At 30.6% G+C, this 27,925-nt stretch overlaps 3 protein-coding genes across 3 annotated transcripts; 2 read left to right on the top strand and 1 right to left on the bottom strand.

Moving 5' to 3' along the window:
* Positions 1-1,763: 1,763 nt before the first annotated feature.
* LOC134829446 (uncharacterized) lies at positions 1,764-3,701 on the bottom strand. The gene is made up of 2 exons (XM_063842512.1): positions 3,533-3,701; positions 1,764-3,471 (listed from the first exon to the last, which is right to left on the bottom strand). Exons 1-2 carry the CDS (start codon positions 3,560-3,562, stop codon positions 1,864-1,866), a joined length of 1,638 nt encoding a protein of 545 aa, XP_063698582.1. The 5' UTR covers positions 3,563-3,701; the 3' UTR covers positions 1,764-1,863.
* On the top strand, positions 3,659-9,954 carry LOC134828992 (angiopoietin-related protein 6-like). Its single transcript, XM_063841984.1, has 4 exons — positions 3,659-3,681; positions 4,014-4,189; positions 8,033-8,858; positions 9,780-9,954. The coding sequence occupies exons 1-4, from the start codon at positions 3,659-3,661 to the stop codon at positions 9,952-9,954; spliced, it is 1,200 nt and encodes a 399-aa protein (XP_063698054.1).
* A 372-nt stretch (positions 9,955-10,326) lies between these two features.
* Positions 10,327-23,401, top strand: LOC134829445 (SEC14 domain and spectrin repeat-containing protein 1-B). The gene is made up of 8 exons (XM_063842511.1): positions 10,327-10,383; positions 15,723-16,104; positions 18,384-18,497; positions 19,627-19,822; positions 20,136-20,774; positions 21,663-22,422; positions 22,480-22,690; positions 22,754-23,401. The coding sequence occupies exons 2-8, from the start codon at positions 15,739-15,741 to the stop codon at positions 23,372-23,374; spliced, it is 2,907 nt and encodes a 968-aa protein (XP_063698581.1). The 5' UTR covers positions 10,327-10,383; positions 15,723-15,738; the 3' UTR covers positions 23,375-23,401.
* The last annotated feature ends 4,524 nt before the right edge of the window (positions 23,402-27,925 follow it).

Below are 27,925 nucleotides of genomic sequence, written 5' to 3'. Positions count from 1 at the left end.
ATAAATAAATATTGAGTTTCCTCAAAATAATCCAATTAAAACTGCAACCTGTAAAGGTCAAAAACCGCTTTTCCCGAGAAAAAAAATAATAAATTAATTCTTTTGAAATGAAATTCTGCAGCAAAAACAAGTCAATTTAATTCACAAAAGTCATGCCGAGATTAATTATATTTTTTAATCCTTTATAAATATGAATTTATCACCTCTTTTATTTTTATCTCTTTGCTTTTTTATCGCATTTTTCCCCCGCATCCAGACAACGACCACTGAATCACCCGGATCGCAAGAAGTCACGCCAGCAAGTCAATCAAATCGCTTTCGCAACATCGTCTCATCATCTCACTCGCCAGATTCGAAGGGTGATGATCTTCTGACGCGCATCAGCGAACGTTTGGCTGCCTTGCAAGTCCTCGACGAGCAACAATTGAAGCGCCTGGAGTCGCTGGAGTACAAGTGAGTAATCAGTCAATCACTTTTTGTCCCTTTTTTCCGCGAAAAACACGCGAAAATATGTCTAGACGGGAATATTATTCGCAAGAAATAAATAAAAAATACCTAAAAATGGTCACTTTTGCATATTTGTCTATGGATGGTGCACGAAAATAAATTTAATGAAGAGAGAAGAAAAAAAATCAATTGATCCGAATTTAAATTGAAAACACACGCACGCTAAACAAACAAGTGTTCGAATTCTGGAAAAATAATTATTGTTATCAATTTTTTTTTTCGTGTGACGTGTCTGTTTTTGTCTGGATTGATGTTGTTGTTTGCAGTAAAAACAGACAAGATGTTGACAAACATTTCGCGTGTCAGTTTTAAATTGAAGCTAATTAATTGGAAAATATGGAAAATTATACTTTTGAAGTGTTGTTTGGCACATGTTTTGTCAAAATTTGTTTGTCACGTGGTTTTAATATTATTTTTTTATAATTTTTTTTTTAATTTCTTCAAGTTAGGTCACGTGACTTTTAAAAATTTATTTCAAGAATTTTCTTTAATTATTTTCCTTAATTTAATTATTTAAGTCACGTGGTTTGAAATTTTTTTTTAAATTTTTTTTAAATTTCTTCTAGCTAGGTCACGTGATTTTTGAAAATTTATTTCAAGAATTTTCATTAACTTTTTTCAATTTAAGTCACGTGGTTTGAAATTTTTTTCATAATTTTTCTTTGAATTTCTTCAAGTATAGTCACGTGATTTTTGAAAATTTATTTCAAGAATTTTTCTTAATTTTTTTTCAATTAAGGTCACGTGGTTTGAAATTTTTTTCATAATTTTTTTTGTATTTCTCTTCAAGTTAGGTCACGTGATAATTACAATTTATTCTAAGAATTTTCTTTAATTTTTTTAAATTTAAGTCACGTGGTTTGAAATGTTTTCCATCATTTTTTCTTTAAATTTATTCAAATTTGATCACGTAGTTTTATAAATTTATTTCAAGAAATTTTTTTAAATTTTTTTAAATTTTTTTTCAAATTTAGTCACGTGGTTTGGAATTTTTTTCATAATTTTTCTTTGAATTTCTTCAAGTAAGGTCACGTGATTTTTAAAAATTTATTTCAAGAATTTTCTTTAATTTTTCTCAATCAAAGTCACGTGGTTTGAAATTTTTATTCATATTTTTTTTTTAATTTCTTCAAGTATGGTCACGTGATTTTTGAAAATTTATTTCAAGAATTTTTCTTAATTTTTTTTCAATTAAGGTCACGTGGTTTGAAATTTTTTTTCATGATTTTTCTTTAAATTTCTTCATATTTGGTCACGTGACTTTAGCAAATTTCATGAAAAATTCAACTTTTTACAAAATTTCAACAATATTTATTAAATTAACAAAATTTCTCCTAATATTGAGCAAAAAAATCTTCAACGATGTCTCGCAAATCCATTTCTATAATCCAACCTTGAATACACGCGATGTACAAAAATCCTCCCTTCCCTCAGCTGATCAAACCAAATATGCATCAAATGTGGCAAATTATCAAAAAAATTCCTCGCCTCATCAAGCATCACAAAATTCCCGTGCAAAATTGGCAACTGCAAATCCTCTACTTTCGTCGAATACTGAATGACATCCTCGAAGGCGGCCCGATTTTGCTCCTCCGTCATCTGATACGTCGAAGATTCATCAAAACTCATCAGCACATATTTCAAATGCGGCAATTTCGGCAAAATTTCTCCCGTAATCGTGTCAAGAGGAGCCGAACGAGAATTTATATGAAAATGAAGACTTAACAAATTTGGCGCAAATTCATGGATATTGTTATAAGGCTCGATGTCGTCGGTGATACTGATAAATTTGAGTGTCTCATGTGGCGATGATGGAAATGTCAAGCCAACGAAAGGCTCGATCACGGTAGAGGCATGGCGATTATTGAAAACTGTTTTGTAGAGCTTTGGCCAGTGTTGGAGAAGGGAAGTGAGACGAATTTTCGGGATAGTTTTCTCCTTGAGGACTAAATGGAAGATTTCCAGAGCCGGGAATGATTTTGTCAGCGTCACGAAACATTCCGAACATTCACATTTTCCCAAATTCAAGTGAAAAATCTTCAATTTTTCGTGCAAAATCGCTTCATGGCCCATCGGGCACGGAATATTTGACGCTTTGAAGTGAAATTCCGCGAGATTCGTCAAAGCTGCGAGCGGTTTCAAGCTGAAATTTGCCAAATTCTTAACTTTTACATCCAGCGCTGTGATCCGGAAGAACTCGCACGACGGAATAACGTTACACGTGACATTTACATCGCTAATTTTCGGAAAAGTCCCCAAAACTCTGCCCAAATACCGAAAATCATCGCTCGTGTAGTAGTAAAATCGCTCAATATTGTGATCCGGCATCGCCAAAAATTTTTCCCGAATTTTATCGAAATTTTTGTTGTTGTCATACCATCGCAACGTCTTCAAAAACATCGGATATTTCTCGAAACAATTCACCATTTCATCGCCTGGCGGGTCATCCGTGTTGTAAATGTCGTAATCGATCGTTTTCAGCGACGGTAATTTCTCAAAAAGCCCATCAACGTTATTGACGAGGAAGAAATTGCTGACCTTGAGATGTTCCACGTGCGGCAATACGGGAATTACATCTTCCGCCAGCCACGTGAAGTAAAATCCGTACATGTCGAGGGATTTTAGCAGCGGAAATGACTCCAGAACGCGATAAATTTCCAAATCCGTGAGACCTTTGACCACTAAATCGGTGACAGTTTCGCCTAAGAAGTCCCAAATTGGGCGCATCTGAGCCAAAGGCACCGTTTTGTACGAAATTTCATCCATCACGAGATGAGTGAAGCGATATTTTGACGTCAGAATTACGGAAATTTGCTCTAAAGTGAAGAGTTTTGAGACTAAATTCAATTGACGAAGGTGACGGAAGTGATAATCGGTCATTAGGAGAGTGAACCATCGTTCGCAAACGCATTTACAGGTAAGTTGATCCTTCAAAGGTAAGCGGAGGAAGACTTCGATGAGCAACTATAATGAAAAAATGATGAATTAAAGCAAATTTAAGGTTGAAAAATCGAAAAATACTCACGTCATCAAACAAAAAGTCGTGAATTGACATCGTTTAAGGCCTGTAAAAGGCGATTTTAGGTCCAAAATGAACTTTTATCCTCGGATTTCAGGAACATTTGGGTTTTCAGTAACAAAAAATGGAAAAATGTGTGTTGTGCCGGCAACTGTGTTTGTTACTGTCAACAAAATGTGTTTGAGAATGAAAACAAAACAAGTGAGAGAGGGACTCGTTCATTAAGAATGCTTCATTGACACAAAAATTTAATAATTTTTTTACTAAAATTCAATTTTTTAGTAAAAAATTTATAAATTTAAGTCTTAAAAAATATTTTCACGTGTAAAAAACTAAGATTACGTCAAAAAAATTTATGATCGATCCCTTTTTCATGAAGAGACGAACGTAATTTGCTCTCTCATGGCTTCAAAATCATCTGTTTGATTCAAAATTTCAGTTCGTTAAATTTTTTTAAATTAAAAAATTTTTTTCTTTTGGTTTTTAGAATTACTCGCATAGAAGTTTCTCATCAGGAACGCAGTGACTCGCTTCGTGCTGATATGCGTGAGTTGGCTCGACGTGTTCAGAATCTCGATTGGTTGAGTACAAAAACGGAAAATACTTTGGATCAGATGAGAAATGAGGTTGAAGGTATTCGTTTGGCGGTCGATGATCCAGGAAGTGAGTTTTTTTTTCGAATTTTTTAAATATTGAAATTTAATTATTTCTTTTAATTTTTTAATTCTTATGTCAAAGAAAAATTTTTTTTCAGTTTCAATTTTTTGCCAGTTTTGAGTTATAAAATAATTAAAAATGATAAATTAGAGCCCTCTGACAAATTTTTATCCATTTGGAGCAAGATTTGACAAAAATTGCTTTGACACAGTTTTTTTGCTCTTGATTTAGTTTTCAAATCAAAACTATGTCAAAGAAAAAATTTTTTTCAGTTTCAATTTTTTTGCAGTTTTGAGTTATAAAATGATTAAAAATGATAAATTAGAGCCCTCTGACAAATTTCTATCCATTTGGAGCAAGATTTGACAAAAATTGCTTTGACACAGTTTTTTTGCTCTTGATTTAGTTTTCAAATCAAAACTATGTCAAAGGAAAAAATTTTTTTCAGTTTCAATTTTTTTGAAGTTTTGAGTTATAAAATGATTAAAAATGATAAATTAGAGCCCTCTGACAAATTTTTATACATTTGGAGCAAGATTTGACAAAAATTGCTTTGACACAGTTTTTTTGCTCTTGATTTAGTTTTCAAATCAAAACTATGTCAAAGAAAAAAATGTTTTTCAGTTTCAATTTTTTTGAAGTTTTGAGTTATAAAATTATTAAAAATGATAAATTAGAGCCCTCTGACAAATTTTTATCCATTTGGAGCAAGATTTGACAAAAATTGCTTTGACACAGTTTTTTTGCTCTTGATTTAGTTTTCAAATCAAAACTATGTCAAAGAAAAAATTTTTTTCAGTTTCAATTTTTTTGCAGTTTTGAGTTATAAAATGATTAAAAATGATAAATTAGAGCCCTCTGACAAATTTTTATCCATTTGGAGCAAGATTTGACAAAAATTGCTTTGACACAGTTTTTGACACAGTTTTTTTGCTCTTGATTTAGTTTTCAAATCAAAACTATGTCAAAGGGAAAAATTTTTTTCAGTTTCAATTTTTTGCAGTTTTGAGTTATAAAATGATTAAAAATGATAAATTAGAGCCCTCTGACAAATTTTTATCCATTTGGAGCAAGATTTGACAAAAATTGCTTTGACACAGTTTTTGACACAGTTTTTTTGCTCTTGATTTAGTTTTCAAATCAAAACTATGTCAAAGAAAAAATTTTTTTCAGTTTCAATTTTTTTTGCAGTTTTGAGTTATAAAATGATTAAAAATGATAAATTAGAGCCCTCTGACAAATTTTTATCCATTTGGAGCAAGATTTGACAAAAATTGCTTTGACACAGTTTTTGACACAGTTTTTTGCTCTTGATTTAGTTTTTAAAACAAAACTATGTCAAAGAAAAAATTTTTTTCAGTTTCAATTTTTTTGCAGTTTTGAGTTATAAAATGATTAAAAATGATAAATTAGAGCCCTCTGACAAATTTTTATCCATTTGGAGAAAGATTTGACAAAAATTGCTTTGACACAGTTTTTGACACAGTTTTTTTGCTCTTGATTTAGTTTTCAAATCAAAACTATGTCAAAGAAAAAAATTTTTTCAGTTTCAATTTTTTTGCAGTTTTGAGTTATAAAATGATTAAAAATGATAAATTAGAGCCCTCTGACAAATTTTTATCCATTTGGAGCAAGATTTGACAAAAATTGCTTTGACACAGTTTTTGACACAGTTTTTTTGCTCTTGATTTAGTTTTCAAATCAAAACTATGTCAAAGAAAAAATTTTTTTCAGTTTCAATTTTTTTTGCAGTTTTGAGTTATAAAATGATTAAAAATGATAAATTAGAGCCCTCTGACAAATTTTTATCCATTTGGAGCAAGATTTGACAAAAATTGCTTTGACACAGTTTTTGACACAGTTTTTTTGCTCTTGATTTAGTTTTCAAATCAAAACTATGTCAAAGGAAAAAATTTTTTCAGTTTCAATTTTTTTGAAGTTTTGAGTTATAAAATGATTAAAAATGACAAATTAGAGCCCTTTGACAAATTTTTATCCATTTGGAGCAAGATTTGACAAAAATTGCTTTGACACAGTTTTTTTGCTCTTGATTTAGTTTTCAAATCAAAACTATGTCAAAGAAAAAAATGTTTTTCAGTTTCAATTTTTTTGAAGTTTTGAGTTATAAAATTATTAAAAATGATAAATTAGAGCCCTCTGACAAATTTTTATCCATTTGGAGCAAGATTTGACAAAAATTGCTTTGACACAGTTTTTTTGCTCTTGATTTAGTTTTCAAATCAAAACTATGTCAAAGAAAAAATTTTTTTTCAGTTTCAATTTTTTGGCAGTTTTGAGTTATAAAATGATTAAGAATGTTAATTAGAGTACTCTGACAAATTTTTATCCATTTGGAGCAAGATTTGACAAAATTTGCTTTGACACAGTTTTTTTGCTCTTGTTTTAGTTTTCAAATCAAAACTATGTCAAAGAAAAAAATGTTTTTCAGTTTCAATTTTTTTGAAGTTTTGAGTTATAAAATTATTAAAAATGATAAATTAGAGCCCTCTGACAAATTTTTATCCATTTGGAGCAAGATTTGACAAAAATTGCTTTGACACAGTTTTTTGCTCTTGATTTAGTTTTCAAATCAAAACTATGTCAAAGAAAAAATTTTTTTCAGTTTCAATTTTTTTTGCAGTTTTGAGTTATAAAATGATTAAAAATGATAAATTAGAGCCCTCTGACAAATTTTTATCCATTTGGAGCAAGATTTGACAAAAATTGCTTTGACACAGTTTTTGACACAGTTTTTTTGCTCTTGATTTAGTTTTCAAATCAAAACTATGTCAAAGGAAAAAATTTTTTTCAGTTTCAATTTTTTTGCAGTTTTGAGTTATAAAATGATTAAAAATGATAAATTAGAGCCCTCTGACAAATTTTTATCCATTTGGAGCAAGATTTGACAAAAATTGCTTTGACACAGTTTTTGACACAGTTTTTTTGCTCTTGATTTAGTTTTCAAATCAAAACTATGTCAAAGGAAAAAAATTTTTCAGTTTCAATTTTTTTGCAGTTTTGAGTTATAAAATGATTAAAAATGATAAATTAGAGCCCTCTGACAAATTTTTATCCATTCGGAGCAAGATTTGACAAAATTTGCTTTGACACAGTTTTTGACACAGTTTTTTTTGCTCTTGATTTAGTTTTCAAATCAAAACTATGTCAAAGAAAAAATTTTTTTCAGTTTCAATTTTTTTTGCAGTTTTGAGTTATAAAATGATTAAAAATGATAAATTAGAGCCCTCTGACAAATTTTTATCCATTTGGAGCAAGATTTGACAAAAATTGCTTTGACACAGTTTTTTGCTCTTGATTTAGTTTTCAAATCAAAACTATGTCAAAGAAAAAATTTTTTTCAGTTTCAATTTTTTTTGCAGTTTTGAGTTATAAAATGATTAAAAATGATAAATTAGAGCCCTCTGACAAATTTTTATCCATTTGGAGCAAGATTTGACAAAAATTGCTTTGACACAGTTTTTTGCTCTTGATTTAGTTTTCAAATCAAAACTATGTCAAAGAAAAAATTTTTTTCAGTTTCAATTTTTTTTGCAGTTTTGAGTTATAAAATGATTAAAAATGATAAATTCGAGCCCTCTGACAAATTTTTATCCATTTGGAGCAAGATTTGACAAAAATTGCTTTGACACAGTTTTTTTGCTCTTGATTTAGTTTTCAAATCAAAACTATGTCAAAGAAAAAATTTTTTTCAGTTTCAATTTTTTTTGCAGTTTTGAGTTATAAAATGATTAAAAATGATAAATTAGAGCCCTCTGACAAATTTTTATCCATCTTTGAAATTTTTATATTATTATATTTCTTTTAATTTTTTTTTTCAATATTTTTTAGAACGAACAGGAATTTCATCGCGTAACGGCGGCAGTTTCGATCTCCCAAGCAAAATCGAAGAACTTTCTGTCATGATCGCCTCGACTCGTTCCGGCGTCTTCCGTCTCGAAGTCGAAATGCTAAAAGCCACAAACAACTTGACCATCATCAATAACACGACGCGCGACATTCAACACGGTCAACGCTCGATTCCGACGAAACAATTTGTGAACAACGCCATTTTAAGCTTAAAATCCCAACCGATCCACGTAAACTTGCAAAATGCCTACGAAACACAACCCGACAAGGAATTACATTCGAAACATCCCGCCTTGCCCTCGTCGTGCATCGAAGCGTCGCCAAACCAATCGGGAATTCACAAGATGCAAATCGCCGGAAGGAATCAGAGCCCGTTTTACGGTCTTTGTGAATTGGTGAAAAATGTTCCGTGGCTCGTCATCCAGAATCGTGTCGATGGTTCGCTGAATTTCTTCAAGCCCTGGTTGGATTACGTCAACGGATTTGGCAGTTTGAGCGGCGAATTCTGGATTGGACTCGAAAAATTGCATCAATTGACGGCAAATGAGATTCATGAGTTGCTGATTTTGTTGGAGGACTTTGAGGGAAATAAACGTTATGCGCATTACGGAGCGTTTGTCGTTGCGAGCGAAAAGGAACAATTTACGTTGAGCGTTTTGGGAACGTATAATGGGACAGCGGGAGACAGTTTGTCGTATCATGCAGGAAATAAATTTTCTACTTACGATATGGATAATGATGGATGGCAAGATGGGAATTGCGCACAAACTCATACGGGAGCTTGGTGGTATAGTGCCTGCGATTTGAGGTAAAAACACGTTTTTTCTTGAATTTATAGAAATTTTCATGAGTTTTCTCAAATTTTTCATCATTTTTCTTTTTTTATGAATTAATTATGAATTTTTCCAAATTTTTCAATTTTTTTTTTCTCTAAACTTTTCACGAGTTTGAAAAATTTTCATTAGGTATTTGTCTTGATTTTTTTTCAGTTTTTCAATATTTTTATTTTTTTTTTCATAATTTTTAATACGTTTCTCACGAAAAAAAGTTGAATTTGCAAATTTCCTTAAATTGTTAAATATTTCAGTATTTTTTCTAAATTTTGACATTTTTTCTTTTTTTAAATGTCGAGCCACGAATATTTATGAAAATTCAAAAATTCTTGTCAAATTTTTTTTTTATGTTTTCAAAATTTTTTAATATTTACTTTTGAGTTTCCCACAAATAAATTCAATTTGAAAATTTTCTCAAATTTTTTAATATTTCATTATTTTTTTCCGAAATTTTAAATTTTTCACATATTTTCTAATTTTTTACAAGCCAAGAATTTTTTTAATTTTTGTTAATTTTTTTCTTCATTTTTCTTGAGTTTCTAAACAAATTTTAGACTTTACTTCAGTTTTTCAAAACTTTCATAATTTTTCACAATTTTCATTTTTTTCCAAAATTTTTACTAATATTTTTCGAGTTTCTCAAATTTTCGTTCATTTCATTATTTTTTTTTTTAAATTATTAAATTTTTTAAATTTTCTTTTATTTTTCCACAATTTTCTAAAATTTTCATTTTTTTTTTTTAATTTTTTGAATCAAATTGAATATTTTCATTTTTAAAAATTTTTTTCATAAATAAATATTCACAAATTTTATTCAAAATTCTTATAAATTTTGATATTTTTTTAAAATTTTTATAAAAATTCTCTAAAATTATTTTTATTTTTCAATTTTTCAGTAACCTCAATGGACGTTACTTGAACGGCGATGGCTTAAACGGCGAACAGGACTTCCAAGGCATGTATTGGAACGATTTCCGTGGCAGCTCCTACTCCCTCAAATCATCCAAGATGCTGATTCGCCCTATTAGTGCAACTCTTGGCAGCACTTCTTACGACAAAAATGTCGTCTAACAATTTTTTTACAATTTTTTTCTTTCCGTAACTAACACTTCACCTTGAATAAATTCCCATTTGAATGTAAATTCTCTCTTTTCTTCGGTTTTTCTCTTTCGTCATTCGATTCGTTTGTAAACAAGTCGTTAACTAAAACCGGTCGACTGCAATTTCTCGATAAACGACGAACGAACGAGACACAGATAAGCCGTGCGAGTTAATCAGATGTGTTTAGACCGTGATCTGGTGCGGATCGATCTCGCACGAGTGTGAAAAAAAATATTTTTTTTATTTTTCTGAATATTAAATAAAAATATATCTCAATACAGAACACGAAACAATAAAAAAATAAATTGTGTGACGAATTGCTTGCTTGCACAAATGTTTTACAAACTGTAACAAAGTCAGAAAAAAAATCGTTCATAATAGAAAAAATATAATGAAAAGGTGTGTTTCTAACATATTTTTTTCGCTCTCAAAGAAAATAAATTAATTTATGTGAATATCTTATCATCGTCAATGCAAACAAGTTTGATGTGTACTTTTTAAAGGTACAGCAGAAAGAAAGTTCTTTTCATCAAATCGCGTCATAATATGAGATTGGTAACGGTATTCGATCGCGAATATATTAAAAAAATAAATATGTGAATGAACGAAATATGAGAGATAAAGTAATTAATGCGATGTTATCGCACAGAAGCAACGCTAAGAAGGACAGTGAACTAATAAAATTTGAATAAATTATGAAATGGTGACGAATTTTTTATTGGATTTGAACAGGAAATGAAGTCATTATAGGAGAATGGATTAGAAAAATAAATATTTGTTGAAGAAAAATTTATGAAATTCTTGAAAAAAGTGTAAAAAATATCTTAAAGTGTCTGCATTTTTTGCAAAATATGCAGAAATAATTTTATAAGCTTGAACAAAAAAATTAAAAAAAATATTTAATCATTGGATGTAAGAATTTTGCACTAAAGTGAAAATTTACTGAGAGTTCAAGAAGTGATTTTTTAAAATTTTATTTAATTTAATTTTTTTTTTGTAAGAAATTTTTGAGGTATGGATTTTTGAAAAAATATTAAAAATTTTGGGTGATTTTCTGTTAATTTTTCTAATCGATTGTTTCAAAAAAAGCTTTTTTTTATTCATTTTTAAATTTTTCAAATTTTTTTAAATTTTTCAAATTTTTGAAATTTTTTAAATTTTTAAAATTTTTTAAATTTTTTAAAATTTTTTAATTTTTTTTCAAATTTTTTTAATTTTCTCATAAAATTTTTTTTGAAAAATAATTTATATAAAAGTCAAAATATTTTGATTTTTTAAATTTAATTTCTTATACATATTTCCCGATGTCAAAAAATTTAGAATATATCTAAATTTTTATTCAATTTTGACCATTTTTTTTTTAAATAAACGAAATTTTTGCTAAAAAAAATTTCAAAAGTTAAAATTTTCAACTTAGGTATTTAACAATATTTTGTAAAAAATTATTTATTATTTTATTTTATTTTTTTTTTGAGATTTTTGTGATGACAAATATTTTAAATTTTGTCAATTTTGAAATATTTATCTTAAATTCTACTTTAAAACTTCATAATTTTAAAATTTTTCTCTAAAAAAATTATTTTGTATGAAAAAAATTTTTTTTCCATCCATAAAATTGCATTGTGAATTCTTCTCACTATGTATTTTACAATAACAAGCTTCTTTTAACCTTTCATAAGAATTATTAAAGCAATTTATTAATAAACTACCTTGACGTGTGTTGCAACTTTTATATCTCTTGTTATAACAACTTCTAATACGAACAAACAAGAATTTCAACACAAATATTTGCAAAACTCGCAAAAAAAATCATAAAATAAAGAAATTACGTGAAGAATCAGAGAAAGAAAAAAACAGCAAAAAAGAAGAATTTTTATGATTAGTCATAATTTGTTGCTGTTGAAACCTCATTTTTTATCATTTTTTTATTAAAAATTTGTTCGTTTTTACACAGAAGTCAGCTTGAATGCGTGATCTCTTTAATTTATCAGAAATCAAAACAAATTACCAACAAATTGAGGTTGAACAGGAAAACGCACTTTGGTAAAAAAAGAGAAAAATTATGACGGAAATTTAACGGATGTTTATGCAATTTATGCTTTTTTGTAGCTTGGTATTAACTTGTCTAACAAAATCTCGAGTTTCGTAACGATGATGCATCGATCAAATCTAAGAAGGCAAGTTCACTTTCTTTCTTTCTTTCTTTGAAAATAAAAAAAAACTGGATTCGCTTCATTATCAATTCATATTTTGTTCCCAAATCTGTTGAAATGAAAAAAAATAAACAAAATTTTATTTAATAGGTTTGACATTTTAATCCCTTGATTCACTTAATTTTGTTCATTTCTCATTCGTCACACACTCACAGCGCTACGGAGTTAGACGATGGGAGAACGACACTTTCCACCTTTCTTTTTTATTGCCTTCATATTTCTTTCAACGCGATAATTTGAATTTCGTCTAAGCACTAAAATAACCTACACAACAGAAAAATTATTTGTTTTCGTTTTATGGTTCCGTAAATGGACATAACGAGCAATTTGATGTTTTTTCGTTTTGTTTCAAAGAAATTTGGTTCCGAGTGTCAGGTGTCATTTTTATAGGCAAAGCGCGTTGTCGCATCTCCAAGGGTCGCGTCATTAAAAGACAAACATTAAGTCTATCGCACACATCGTTCCCGTCATCGCCACTTCGATGTCCAAACAGCACGCATCTCATTTTTATTTACTTATTCAATCTCTCCATTCGTCTCGGCCATCATAATAAAACATGCACAAGAACTCGTTTTTCTGTTGTATTCTTTGTATTTTTTCAATGTAATGACATTCTCGCTCTTTCAAGTATTAATTATTAATAAATACAAGAGAAAAAAAGATCAGCTCAGCTTCCTTTCTTGCACAACATCACAACACATTAACTGTAGTTAAATGCATACTTAAGAGCATATTTAAGTGTGCGATCATATTATTTACGGTATAATGAACAGCAAGATGTAATTATATTTCTCTCGCAAGAACTTCGCATTTATCGCAAGAATAGAACTTGATCTACATACTGCAGCAGAAATTGCACATTCGATGCTTTTATATCAATCTTATCAGGTTTCTTCGGCTATTTATTCGCTTTTGTGTATTCATTTATGCTGCTGAAAGCGGAGTTTTTGCCGTTTTTGGCCTGTGGATAGACTTGAATGGTGCTTAGAATGATGTAGAATTGAAAATGTTGATTACTTAACAAATTGTCTGATGTTAGAGACGAGCTTAGCAACGAAGTTTCATAGATTTACGATATTTTGATCTATATGACAGATACGAAAAGAGTTTAAATTTCTTTCAAATGTTTTTAAGTCATAAAAATAATATGGAAAATATTTTTCCGCAAATTAAATGATATTTGTCCCTTTTGTCACACTTTGAATAGTATAGAAATAATTTTTGCAAAAGACGCTTCTTAATTTCTCTTAAAACAATTTAATATTTTAAGCAAGGACATGTTTCGTGCTACTGTATATCATCAGGTTATTTGTATGAACAAAATAGAACTTGTTGTTAGAACTGAACACGACTTAATGCTGCTGGTTTTGATGATGATGCCTGATGTTGGTCTATCGATATTCTGAACTGTAAAGAAGGCACACATAATTTGTTTAATTTCTCGTCGGAAGGCACGCTTTGCTATTAGTTTCAATTTCATGCCATGTAAAATTATGAGTTCATCCAAATTTGAAAAATTTGCATTGCCAAGAAGGAGAGTATCAATAAGACCTTTAATTGTAATAATTTGAGAACGTCTTGCCTTTATAAGTACTTTATCTCATGAAGAGTTATAAATTCGTTTTAAATGTCCAACCATTGTAGCAAGATGGATTTTTTTTTTCTCTTGCAATTTCTTTGCTTCATCCTATTGCTGCAATCTGAGTTTGCAGATATCCGGAATTGTCACTTTCTTATATTTTCTTAAATTCGTTTCGATTTTTCTGCTTCAGTTGAATTTGTCCCAGTTGTTCCAGTTTTTCAAATAAAAGATAATATAATTAATAAAAAATCAAAAATCTCAAGTTCTAGTTCATATAAAAATATTTCAGTAACTTACCTTCTCGTCATCAAGTTCGTTGAAAACTTCAGTCTAAACATTTCCAAGAATCAAAATGCTAAAACAGACATCACGTAAGATGCTCGTTATCTCTTTTTATTGGATCTGCATCCTTTTTCCTTTTTGCTCAAGTTCCTTGCTCGAGGCATTTTCACAAAAACAAAGTGTTTCTCAAAATTATCACAAAGCGTGAGAAATCAATGAAAGTTCGTCCCACAAGTCAAAACGCCATCTAATAACAAGTAATTAATATTCAATCAAGTACAAAATTGATCAAATCTATTCCGAAAATGGAGGCAACATGACACTTGAATCAAATGGTAAAACACAAAACACAGAAAAAAATATTACTGAAAAGAGAAGTAAAAAAAAATGAATAAACAGATAGCAACAGGTTATTAGCACTCTTTACCTTTCTTTCATCTCTCGTTCAACTTCTTGTTTGTTTGCTTGTCATGTCAATGCCATTGACCAGATTTGGGTTTGAAATTACAAGCGATTACGTTGCAAGCGAGTTTTAATGCTCTTTTGTGAGGTTAAAAAGAGATTCGTCAGAAAAATTGTCGGTTTTGAAGATATGTACATGAAATTTGAGCACATGTCATGTTTTTTATTTGTAAAGTTGATTCGCGGAAATTAATCAAACTGCTGAAGAATTAGCAAATAAAAGAGAATTAATTACATGAAACATGACAAGTAAAGGGAAAAATTGCCAATTTGTCATTTTTTAAGCTATTTGAAGAATTTAAGAGGATTTTTTTTTTAAATAAAAAGTTCAATGAGAGTCAAGATGATCAAAAAGAAAGCTACTTAAGGGTAAAAATTTTCATTAAAACATTTTTTCTTATTTTTGAGTAAAATTGGTAGAACATCTTTATAATTTTTTTCATTTTCAATTTTTTTTTAAAAATAAAAAAAAATAATAATTAAAATTAAATAATTTTTATTGATTTTTTATTATTATTTAATTTTAATTAATATTTTTATTTATTAGTTTTTTATTTTATTAATTTTAATTAATTAATTAAATTAATTTGTTAACTAAATAATTAATTTTTTTAAATTCTTAATTAAAATTAAATTATTTTTAATTTTATTTAATTATTTTAACAATTTTTCTCAAAAATAACAAAAAATTATATTAAACTTGGTCTAAATTTAACAAACATTTTTTGAAAAAATTTCGATAATTGTCTTAATTGTTAACCAATTATTCGTGCGTTCACCTGATCTCAACAAAAATTTAAGTTTCGTGATAATTACCTGAGTGTTAATTAGGAGAAATTTGCTGACGTCTCATTTTCCGATGCAAAATCCATCATCAATTCAACCATAAGTGACAATTTGCTCATTGAAGCACATCTTGCATCTTTCTTCTACGTAAATGGCAACATTTCTTACTTAATATTCACTTTGGCTGAAAAAACCGGCACACTACCAGTCTCAATCAGCGTATTTTATCATCATCAAGAGAGTAAACTGAAACAAGTTACTTTACAGTTAAATTTCAGTTATTTATTATTATTATTAGTACTTTGTGGTTAAGAGACGAGAATTTCTGCATACGCGCAGTTTCGTCAAAGTGTTTGCATTGATAAGACCTCCAAGATTCGCAATTAATTAAATTTCTCCATTTTTTTCCATAGAAAAATGTTTTAAAGAATGAATTCCGACACAATCGCAGCTCTTAAATCGCGCGCGGCTTTCATGCCAGGCGGAAGAGATCGCGACTCACATCTCCTGATTGTCGTCACTGTTCCGCCAGAGCTCGTGCCAAAGTCTAAAGAGTATCTTGACACGTGTCTCAATTTCATTATCGACACTTTGAGTCCCGAAACACTCAATAATGGGCTTCTTTTGCTCATCGATGCCCAAAAGTCAAATTATCGTCTCACGACGACGTGGATCGAGCACGTTGAAAGTATCGTGGATCCGGATTACTTGAAACTTATGCTCGTCTTGCGACCAGATGCCTTTTGGGACAAGCAACGCATGGATAACTGCACGAAACCGCAGAAAAAGGGAGAGGTAAGTGAATGTCATAAATGTCTCTCGAATGCGATAAAAGGTGTGGAATGAAGGAATTTTTATGCTGTCTGAGCAAGTTTTGAGTTGCGGTTTTGCCAGATTGATTTTTATTTGTGAACTTTGATTTCAACTGGAATAAATGTACTTAGAACTCGTAAATTGTTCTTATAGCTTGATTATTTGACATTGTCGCGTCGTTGTGTGACCCAAATTACAAATAAAATGCAAATAAGTCATAAGTTTACGCTTTAAAGCTTGGATTTGCTTGCGATATACTTTTATTTTATTATTATTTCATTCCGTCAAAGTCAACGTGAGAGCAGAGATGTGACTTAAGATAGGGCTTAGTTTGAAAAATTTAATTTAAAAAGATTGATTCTTGAACAAAACTGAACAAAAATTTTGCAAAAAACTAAATTTTTTAGAAAAATTTGAATTAGCGAGATGGCGATTCTCAAATTTTAACAATTTTCAAAGAATTTTAAGTTGAAATTTGAAGGAAAAGTAATTAAAGAATACAATTTTCTTAATTTTCAACAAAATATTGAAAGTAAATTTGAATTAAAAATCAAAAGCTCAAAATTTGAAAATTGCCTTTTCGCTAATTCAAACATTTTAATTAATTCGAATTAAAGATTTTCAAATATTTAGTTAAGAAATTCTTTTTGTCTTAGTTTTTACATAAAATTTTTTAATGCAATTTTTAAAAAATTGATCAAAAACTTCAGATTTTTAAATTTTTGAACAAAAAATTCAAAATTCTCTTAATCTTATTTTGTTAATTTTCAAAAAAAATTGAAAAAACCTTACAAATGGATTTTCTTTCAATTTTTTGGTTTGAATCAACAAAATAAAATTCAAATTGTTCAAAAATGAAAATCTGAAAATTTTAATTCTAAATTGAAATTCGTAAATCGCTTCTCCGCTAATTCAAACTTTTTCATATCTCACATTTGAATCAACTTTTTTTACTCTTACGCACCTGCAAAATCACATGTTTAACATAAAACACATTTTTAAAGCATAAGAAAAGCAAATAAGCTTAATCGAGATAACAAAAAATGAAATAATAAAATATTCAAATACGAATTTATTTATGAGTGAAATAAAAAATAAAAACATTTCAAACCGGTTGAAAAGACTTAAATTTATTTATTTATTTCTAAACATTGACTAACACAATGCAAGAGAGGTGAATGTCTCCTTTAGCAGTGAATGCCTCAGAATGCATTCGTTTCAAAAGAATTCCATTGAAAAGTTCAAATATTGCAAAACACCTGATTTTGTGTCGTCGTCGTCGTGCCTTTTTGCAGCTGACACAATTTCATTCACAAGAAAACGACGAAGAGCGAACATCAAGGAGAAACAGATTGCAGCAATTTGTTAGCACATAAAAAAAAGTCATGACGATGCACGAGAAACTGAGAAGACGAGCTGTAACGGTGCTTGGAGTGTTTTTTTTTAATGGTTTTCGAATCAAAATAAAAGATTGATCACTTTTTGCATGCATTTGTAAGAATTAAATTGCACAAAAAGCTGCTGTGCAAAATAATTTTCAAACATTAGAAATATTGTGAAACGCATGTAGTGTACATGAAAACTGGTTTCTCGCATTCTTTTGCTGCCAGCGCGCAATTTGAAAGGAGATTTTTCGCGTATATCGAGAGAGAAAGTAACGTTGAGGCGCACAGTGGGCCGAAATTTGAAGTCTTGAAACTGAAAAAAAATCATTTTGATATTTTTCAGATCAATCGAAAGCTCAAAAAATATTTTTTTGAACTACTTTAAACGCACAGTGGTCCAAAAATGAAAAAAAAAATTAAAATCAATTATTTTAAAAAATTTTTTAAATAAATAATTAATTTAAAACAATTTTTTATTTAATTTTTAATTAATTAAAAATAAATAAATTAAATTAATTAAATAATTAAAAATTAATTCAATAGTTAAAAATATTTTATGTTTATTTTTGGACCACTGTGCGTGTGAAATAATTCTAAAAATTCGTAAAAAAATTAAATTTTTTGATAGATCTTGAAAAAATTTTCATCTTTAAAAATAAATTTCAGCCCACTGTGCGACGACAATTTTTTTTAAAAAATTTTTAAAACTCAAAACAAATCAATTAACCGAAAATTGCGGCAGACGCCTCTCTCAATTAATGCTCTATAATAGGTTTCATGCCGCATTAATTCATTTTTTACGCACGAAGATAACCGATTACTTTCAATTTTTTTCATTTATTTTTATTTTCTTTTATGTTCTGTCCGCGCCAACAGTGGATCACAATACAAAAATCACGTTTGAGCAAATATATTGACTTGTCGGAGCTGCCCGATGATTTAGGAGGAACATTTACTTACAATCACGAGCAATGGATACAAAATCATGTGGTGAGTTGATTTTTTTTTCTGTTTGTTTATTTATTTATCTGTAACGATTTTGCGCGCGCTAATTGAACGGTGATCGTTGATTTGTGCCACGATTTGTGAAGAAATGAGTCAGAGATGACTGGCAAGGTCGGCAATCGGTTCGTAATTGCATGTAATGGAGATGGGAAAGGTCTTAAAGGTCGATAATTGGTGCGATTTTAACACTTTTTTATTTGTGGTTGGGAGCGAGTTGATGAAATAAGAGTAATTTTGCGTTCTTTACTCTGCGATTTTGGATTTTTAAGGAAAATTGAGCTTTTTAGTTTAAATTTTTTTGAAATTAAGAAATTTTCTATTCAATTTTTAGTCAAAATTTGATTATAAATTTCCTAAATTTAATTTTTTGACACATTTAGGGATTAAATTACGAAATTTTGTCTAAAAATGGGTAAAAATATCGAAAAAAAAATTTTTAAATAATTTGAAAAATTTCCAATTTATAATTTATATTTATAAATTTTTTTTTTAATTAAATTTTTTCTAAAATTTTAAGTTTTATTTATATTTTTTTTAATAAAATAAATAATTAAATTAAATTATTTTTAATTAATTAATTTAAAAAAAATTAATTAAAAATTAATTTATTAAAAATAATTTAATTTAATTATTTATTTTATTAAAAAAATAATTTATTAATTATTTAATAATTTTAAATTAATTTTTTTTAAAATAATTAATTATTTTTTTTAATTTTTAATTGTTTTTTTTTTTAATATTATTTTTTATTTTCGAGTTTTAACCTAAAAATACATAAATTTTACTTCAAAAATTCTGAAAATATCATTTTTTTTTCATTAATTTTACAAAAATTGCTCAAAAAGATCAATTTTTTATTAATTTATATTTTAAAAAATTAACTTTAATTCCAAATTTTACGATTTTAGTCAAATTCTCACCCAAAAAGCTAAATCTTTGAGTTAATATGTCTTAAAAATGCACTTTTTAGTAATTCTCGCGGCAAATCGTCACCTGTAAAGCAATTTTCTCTCCCTTTTGCGACATCTTTCTGCCAACCTTGCCTCAAACGACCCATTAAACTGCAAATTTTTGTTAAAATTCTTCATTTATCTTGATGCATTTGCACTTTCAGCGCATACAAGAGTACAAAAAAGCGTATGAGAAAGCCATCCATGACCTACAATCGCTGTACACACTTCTCATTGATAATCAGTCAACGCGAGTGATTCGTGCCACATCGACGTCGTCCGAAATTGAGCAAACACTGAAGACGTGCATGTCGTGCGGCAACGAGGTGCAACGCTACGTGAAATTCGTCATGGATATGGGTGAGTTTTCACTTTTTTCCTCTTTTCTCCCAATTTTTCGACCAAAAACCCGAAAAAAGTCACCTCAAAGGAATCCGGATCTGATTTTTTGATCGTTTTCATGCGACGACGAGAGAGTTTGTTGACTCGCGTTTTTAATTGAATTTGGATTGGATAATAAATTACTTGCCGCGTACAGCGAAATAATACTTGAAACCAGTTTTCTTTATGCGCGAACATTGCATTCATTCAGCCTGTCCCTTCTTTTATGCTGCGAACGTTCGTCAGTCGCACTCGTGCATTAATCGGTGTCGGATCTCTTTCTCTTTCGCAGGCAATCGCTTGATCACGCAAATCAACGAGCTGCAAAATTCCAAAGCTTTCACGTCGCAAGACCTCCTGGATGCCCGCGAAACCATCCGCAACATGTTAAATCGCATCGAAAAGAAGCAAATGGATCTGAAAGCGGAATACGAGAAAATCGAAAAGCGTTCTGTGGAGTTAAAAGAGCTGGGAACACTCGAAAATCGCGTTACGGAAGTCATAAATTGGATTTTGGTGACGGCAGAAGGTCTCTTGAACAGTCAGCTGAAAGTCGGTTTTGATATTCACACGTCAGAGAAACTCCGGAAAGAGCACGAAGTCTTGGAATTGGCTTGTTGGAAGACTTATGGGCAATATGCGGAGTTGTTGTACAAAATTGACTCCATTATGAAGCAAAAAGATGGTCCAGAGTACAAAGATTTGAAATCCCAACGAGATTTTATGGATTTTGTTTGTCGGTCATTTGCGACGAGATTGGAGAGGAGAAGAAATATCTTGATAACGTCGGTGAGGTTCTTCAGACTCGTTAATGAGTACTTTTCGAGGACGAGTGATGTCTTTGAATCGCTTATAATGGGAGATAAAGTTGACGATTATGATGTCGCTGTTACGAAATTGAAGAAATTACAAGCAAGTCAAAGTAGTTTAGGTAAGAAAAATTTTAATTTTTGAACCCAATGCAAATTTTAAAATTTTTGTCTTAAAAATTTGTTAAATTTTCGACCCAGAGCACATTTCAAGGAATTCCAATCCACATTTTTCGAGTTTTTTTAAGACATCTATGTTAAAAGTATTAGTCTCAGAGTACATTTCAAAAAATCCCAATGCACATTTTAAAATTTTTGTCTTGAAAATTTGTTAAATTTTCGACCCAGAGCACATTTCAAGGAATTCCAATGCAATCTCTTTTAGGTTTCAAGTCACTAATGCCTAAAATGTTTGCCCCAAAGCAAATTTCTAAATGTCCCAGTACACATTTTTAAATTTCTGCTTTACTAAAATTTGTAAATTGTGTCTCTGAACACATTTTTTAGTTTTTGTCTTAGATTCATTTTGAATTTTTATCCCATTGCACATTTAGAATATTTATCCTATTGCAAATTCTGATTTTTTCTAAGCCCAATACACATTAAGAAAATTTTTAAAGCAAATTTCTTTTTGAAAAAGCCGTTTTGAATTTCACATTTGAATATTTCGCCCCAATGCAAATTTAAAATTTTTGACCCAATGCATATTTTTAAAATTCTTCTTACACATTTTTCGACTTTTTACCCTTAAAATCTTATGAAAATTTTTAACTTTTTTCACTTTTCATAATTCAACCCCAAAGCAAATTTAAATTTTTTGTCCCAGAACACATTTTAGAATTTCCCCATGCACATTTTCAAAATTTTAACTACAGAAACTTTTCAGACAGACATCAGTTTTTGCAAAATTTATTATTTTTTCTTTAAAACTCGTTAAAAAAAACTATTTTTCTCACAAATTATCCCTTTAAATAAAATTGAACTTTCCCCTCGTTATTTTTTTTTTGCAGATTCAATCGAGCGCCAATTGATGCAACAAGGCGAGAAACTCAGCGATATGTTATCGATGCCAGTAAAAGATGCAGTTGGTCGTGATATTGCCGTCGATTACAGTGACGATATCGCCAACATTCGTGATATTCTCGAGGCAACGACAGCGCGTCGCAACATTTTTATCGACAGTGTCGAATTGCAGAAGCTGACACTCGAGCAAATCAGTCACATTCACGCTTATGAGAAAGATGCGGCAACGGCGAGCGAATGGATGGACGATTTGTATCGCGTGATGATCAAGGCGCACACGCATGTCGGCTGTAACGTGCACGAAATTCAAAGTCAGAAGGATGAACATCAAAATTTTCAGGATACCGCAAGAAGTACATTTAATTACGGATGTCAATTGTTGGCAGCGGCACTTGCATTGCGACAAAGTTGCAAATTAGTGATCGATAAGAACAGGGAAATGTCCCGGAATCTCGAAACAACGTGGAAAAACCTTCAAATCGTGAGTCAGGAGCAAATGACGCGTTTAAGGGTGTCAGCTGTCTTCTACAGAAGCGTCGAAGAACATTGCGTGAAGATGACGGAGATAAAAAATGCAGTTTTGCTACTTCATACGATCAATGAACGTGATCGACGTCTCTCGAATATGCGAAAATTGTTGGTAACACGTGAAAAATTGCTCGTAGAAGTCGGAAGAATGGTCCGTTTGGGTCGCTTGCTGCGTACAAGACTTCGAGATCCCTTCATTTTAGACGAAAATGACGACGGGTAAGAATTTTTTTGATAAAATTTGAACAATTTTCATTAAAATCCGAATTTTTTTAGATCCTCGATCGTTCCAACTGCCGATAATTCGATCGCATGTGAGTCAATTTCCGAAAAACTCTTGGAAGTGAGTCGAATAGCGGAGAATTTGGACCGTGCGATTAAAGAAACGCAAGAAGATCTTGAACTGCATTTCACGGATTCGACCGATACGGATGGCGAAGGAGCTGTGAGTGTCATGCACAAGCGCGGAGGCGTCAATTCAAGCGATGTAAGTTCAAAATTTTAATTTTTCCATGATTTTTTGTTAATTTTTCGATATTTTTCCTTTTAGGATTGGAATAGCAGCATAAAATCTTCCATCACGGAAGACGAAACTTCGTATTTTACGGCATCCGAAGGACATTCCGGCACTTTACACTCGAGATCTTCGTCGTATCACACAGCTTCCGAATGCGCTCATTCGCCGTGGTGGGAAAATGCGGAAAAATGCAGTCTCGATTCGTCGGATCATGAAGCGCCGAGCATGGAGCTGCTTTCGGGAGTTGTTGTCTCGAGTGCAAGTGCGTCCTTCGATGATACCGAAAGCCATCCCGTGACTTTCCACTCGCCTACTGTGAGTGCCTCGGAGCAAGAGTTACACATTGATGCGCACGAAGAACTGATAATTCCGTTGTCGCCGCCCTCGTTGCAACCGCCGTCGAATAAGAGAACGACAGCTGCTTCGCCCCATCAAAGTGCGAATAGCTTTGAGACGCCCGAAGATGATGCCAAAAGTAGTTCTTCGATGGATTTGTTGGATGAAGTGGGTTCGGGTTGCAGTATGGATAAGCCTCCGCGATCGCCGAGTGTTCAGTCGCCGACGTCAAATGAATTTGCGACACTGAAAATGTCGGGACTGAGTTATTACTATCAGAATATCATGACGAAACAGGCACTCAAGACGTGTCTTTAGATGTAAGATTGGAGAAAATTTTATTGAATAAAGGATTTTATTGTGAAAAATTGAGAAATGTGATTTATTCTTGTAGAAAAATTTAAGAAAAAATTATTCTTTTAACTTTTAGACCCAAATCACATTTCAGTTTTTTTGACCCAATGCGAAATATTAAAATTTTCAATTCCAATTCCAAGAAAATTTTGTCCAAAGAACATTTTGATTTCATTCAAATAATTTTTTTAAATTTTTTGACCTAATGCACATTCTAATTTTTAACCCAATGCACATTGTGAAAATTACCTATGCAAATTTTCATGAATTTCAATCTTTATTTACATTTTTATTTTTTATCCCATTGCAAATTTTTGAAATTTCATCTTAAAATCGTACGAAAATTTTGACCCAGTGCACAGTTCTCAATTCACATTTATTGAATTTAAAAAAAAATCTATACCAAAGCAATATAAAATTTATTCAATGACACTTTAAAAATTTTTTAACCTAATGCTAATTTTAATTTTTTGGGCCCAATGCAAATTTTAGGAATATTTTTTTTACATTTATGGAGTTTTTGCTTTAAAAATAGTTTAAATATTCATCCTATTGTGTAATATTAAATTTTGACCTAATGTATATTTTGAGTTTTTAACCCAGTACACATTTTAAAACTTCCCAAAGCACATTTCTTGAAATTTTGTGTTAAAATTAGGTCAAAATTGTCATTCCATTGCACATTTTCAACCTTTGACCTAAAGCATATTCTGAATTTTCAACCCAGTGCACATTTCGAAAAATTCCCAATGCACATTTTAGATTTAAAATTTATAAATTTTGTATTAAATTATGATTTTATAGCGAAAATCTGAGAATTACGACTGATAAAAGCATCAAAATCGACGAAAAAGTCCTCTTTCTTCCAGAATTTGATGCTTTCCGGTTATTACAACCCCAATCGTGACACAATTGACAAGATTTATCATTTTGATCTTCACACCGTGCCTTCTGCTCCTCAGTTAGATGCATAAAACATCCTCTCGTGACACGATCAGTTTCAAAATCAACCATCGTATAACACCATCTCTCACTAAACTCTTGAATTTCTGTCGTACAAACCTCCGTTGTGCCATTTCCGCCATTTCTGCATGTCAAATCGACATTTGAGTCACAAACAATGCATTCTTGTCGCACGATATTTTCATTATTGCACCCTTTCGAGTTGCAAATTGTGCAATTTGTGACATTCGGATCCTCACAAATGGCAGGAAAATCATTCAAACATCCTCTTCGGGCGACGTCACTTCCGTATTCAGTCGTGAAACATTTTTCTGTCTCTCCGTAAGGCACTTTTTCCTTACAACTAGTTGCTTTGTCAGCCAAAACTCCCCATTGACAGTTGCCTAAAAGGTTGCTGGGCTCACAATTGATGCAAGAAAGTGTTGGATTGCGGAATTTTTCGCCATTATTGCAACCTTCGGAGACGTTACACTCGACACAGGCTTCTCCGCGTGTCTGACATTTCTCAAAAAGTTCAAAGTCGGAGCGACAACCGCGAATCATGAGTCCTGTTGAGTTGTCAATGAAGCCGAAACAAATATCGCCGCGTTCTTTGTCGTATTTTGGGCAATAATGCAAGAAAGTTGAAGAGGTTTGAAGGTTGTTGGCACATTCTGGGTTGAATTCTTCCGTGCAACGATGACATTTTTGACGCGTTTCAGGGTATTTTTGGTTGTTGCAGAAGTTTTCGGTGCAAGAATGGCAATGACTCTCAGGACATTCGAGTGTTTTGTTTGAAATACAGGAGCGGAGGGTGTCTTGACCTGAAAAAAATGAAAAAAAAAATTAATGTAATTTAAAAAAATAACTCTAATTTCAAAAAAAAAAATTTAAAATTTTCTTCATTTTTAATAATTTTTATAAATATTAAAAAAAAATATTTTTAAGATTTTCTTTTTTTATAAATTATTTAATAATTCAGTAAATTAATTAATAAAATATTTTTTTTTATATTTTTCATAATTAATTTAGAAAATTTTTGAACAATTTTTTCGTAATTTTAATTAATAAAATTTTTTTAATTTTTTTTTCCAAAAAATTCAAAAATTCCAAAATTTTTTAAAATTTTAAATTTATTTTCATACCAAATGACAAAATTTTATAATTTTCGTTAAATAATATTTTTGATGTTTTTTTTACTATTTATTGAAATTTGCTTATTTTAGATTTTAACCTATCATATTAAAAATTAAAGAAAAACATTTCATAAAAAAGAACTGTCAAAAAAATTTAAAAAAAAAATTAATAATTTTATGAAAAATATTTTTAGAGAAGAAAATTTATGATAAAATATATTAGAAAAAATTGAAAATTTTACAAAAATTTTTTTGAAATTTACTTGAAAAATTATGAAAATATACCAAAAACGAAAGTAAATAAATTTTAACTTTTTTTTTATTTTGCCCCATTGGATTTTCGACTTTCAAAATGGGGCATCGGACTTTATTTTTGAATTTCATTTGGAGCGGCCTTAATTTAAAAATTTTTGAGCATTTTTTTCTTATTTTTTGTATTTTTTCGTTTTTCTAATTTTTTTTAAATATTTTTTGAATGAATTTTAACGAAATTTTCTTTCAAATCAATTAAAATGGAAAAATATTTCGAAAAAAATTAAGAAATTTAAATTACCAGCAATTCCTGTTAATGAAACAGCACACAAGTCATGATATCCAGGACACAAGACCCTTGGAAGACTCTCAGGAAGTGCTAAAGTTGCACAATTCGTGTTTTTGCTGGAGTCACAAAGGTAACATTTCTGAAAATCAACTTTTCAAAAAAAATTTTATAAATTTTTGTTAAATTTTCACAAATTTCAAGACTTACTTTTGTCATTACATCTCGTGCTCTGACAAATTTTACATTTTTCTGAATTTTCAGAGCAACTTTTCTTCAAAACTTCCTCTCGAATGGTATTTAAACAACCTCTTCTAACAATTTCTCCATCTTCTTGTCGATAACAAGCAAGTTCTTCATCTCCAAACTTCGGAACTAAACAAAATCCAAATTCATCTTCTTCTCCAAAATTATTCAAACACGTGGTTTTTTCATCGGAACTGCATTTTCGGCACTCCAAAGTACGGTAAGGCTCGTTATTACATCCTTTCAAGTCACATTTTTCACAAAAATCACTTTCATCACACTCTTTTTTGTCATTTTCTTCAAAGTAACATCCTCGAACGAGATGATCTCCGTCATTGAGGGTGTAACATTGCACAGATCTGCCCAAAGGAATTGCTCCACAAGAGTTCGTTTGAGTCTCCGTAGCACAGGAATCATCTTTTGTACGAGAATCTGTGCGACATTTCACACATTCAAAGGTTTCCGAGAACGCAGGTTGAGAATTATCGACTCCTGTGATGCAAAATTCACGTAATTCATCGCATTTGGCACGAGCAACAGTCCCAACGTCAGACATACATCCACGAAAAGTGTCTCCTGACTCGTCATCGACAACGGTAAAACACAAATCTTCCGGATCGTAATTTTGACACGTGATTTTTTGATCATTTTCAACATTTTGACATTCCAGCCCGTCGCATTGATGACACTGAAGACGATTTATGGGAAAAATTTCGCCATTACAGAGATTCGAGGCGCAGGAAAAGACATTTTCCGGTGCAAATTGTTGACAATCTCGATGAGTGACGCCTTCAGAGTCGATCCAGGTCGCACATTTATCGACATAGGACTCACAAACGACGCTCAGGATGGCAGAAGTCATTTTTGAGCAATTTGGATCGGATTGTGAGTTGCAACGAAAACATTCTTGAAACGAATTTTTCGAGTTGCACGAAGGTTCGCGACAAATTTTGCATTCCTCGCTGTTTTTCAAGCATTTTTCCTGCATCGCTATGGGAAGAGAACTCAAACAACCTTTCGAAACGACGTCATCTGCAATATTTGTAAACAAAAAAATTAATGGTGAGTCATTTTTATGTCAATTTAATCAAAAAAAATTTTTGATCTAATCTGAAAAATATTTTATTACCTTCTACTTTGTGATAACACGCCAAATTCTGCTCATTTTCAGGGCTAACGTAACAAAATTCATCATTTTCTGGATTTGTGGATGAACAACTTTCGCATTTTCGGCATTTAAGTGAACGGAAAGGCTCATTATTGCATCCTGTATTCGAACATTTCTTACAATTTTCACGTGCGGCGTCACATTTTGCAATTTCTGAAGTTCCTGAGTAACAATCTCGAATTATTTTGTCTTCTGTGGCAATTGTATAGCATTCAGCTTTACGCCCGAGAAGGATTTCCTCACAAAAAGTCGTTTTAGTTTCACTTGCACATGAGGGATCATTAGAATTTGATTCACATTTGACACATTCGAAGCTGGAAGTGCTTGGTTGATCATTTGTAAGCCCTTTTTGACAAAGATCTCCGAGTCTTGTACAAACTTGAGTGCCTGGAGTATCGATTTTTGCATCGGAAAGACATCCACGGTAAGTTTTTCCATCGTCTAAAATAAAATTTTATTAAAAATCGTTGAAAATTTCAAATTTT

The sequence above is a fragment of the Culicoides brevitarsis genome, chromosome 2 (assembly GCF_036172545.1).
Source record: "Culicoides brevitarsis isolate CSIRO-B50_1 chromosome 2, AGI_CSIRO_Cbre_v1, whole genome shotgun sequence".
Classification (NCBI taxonomy): domain Eukaryota; kingdom Metazoa; phylum Arthropoda; class Insecta; order Diptera; family Ceratopogonidae; genus Culicoides; species Culicoides brevitarsis.
This window is presented reverse-complemented; position numbering and strand designations above follow the sequence as displayed.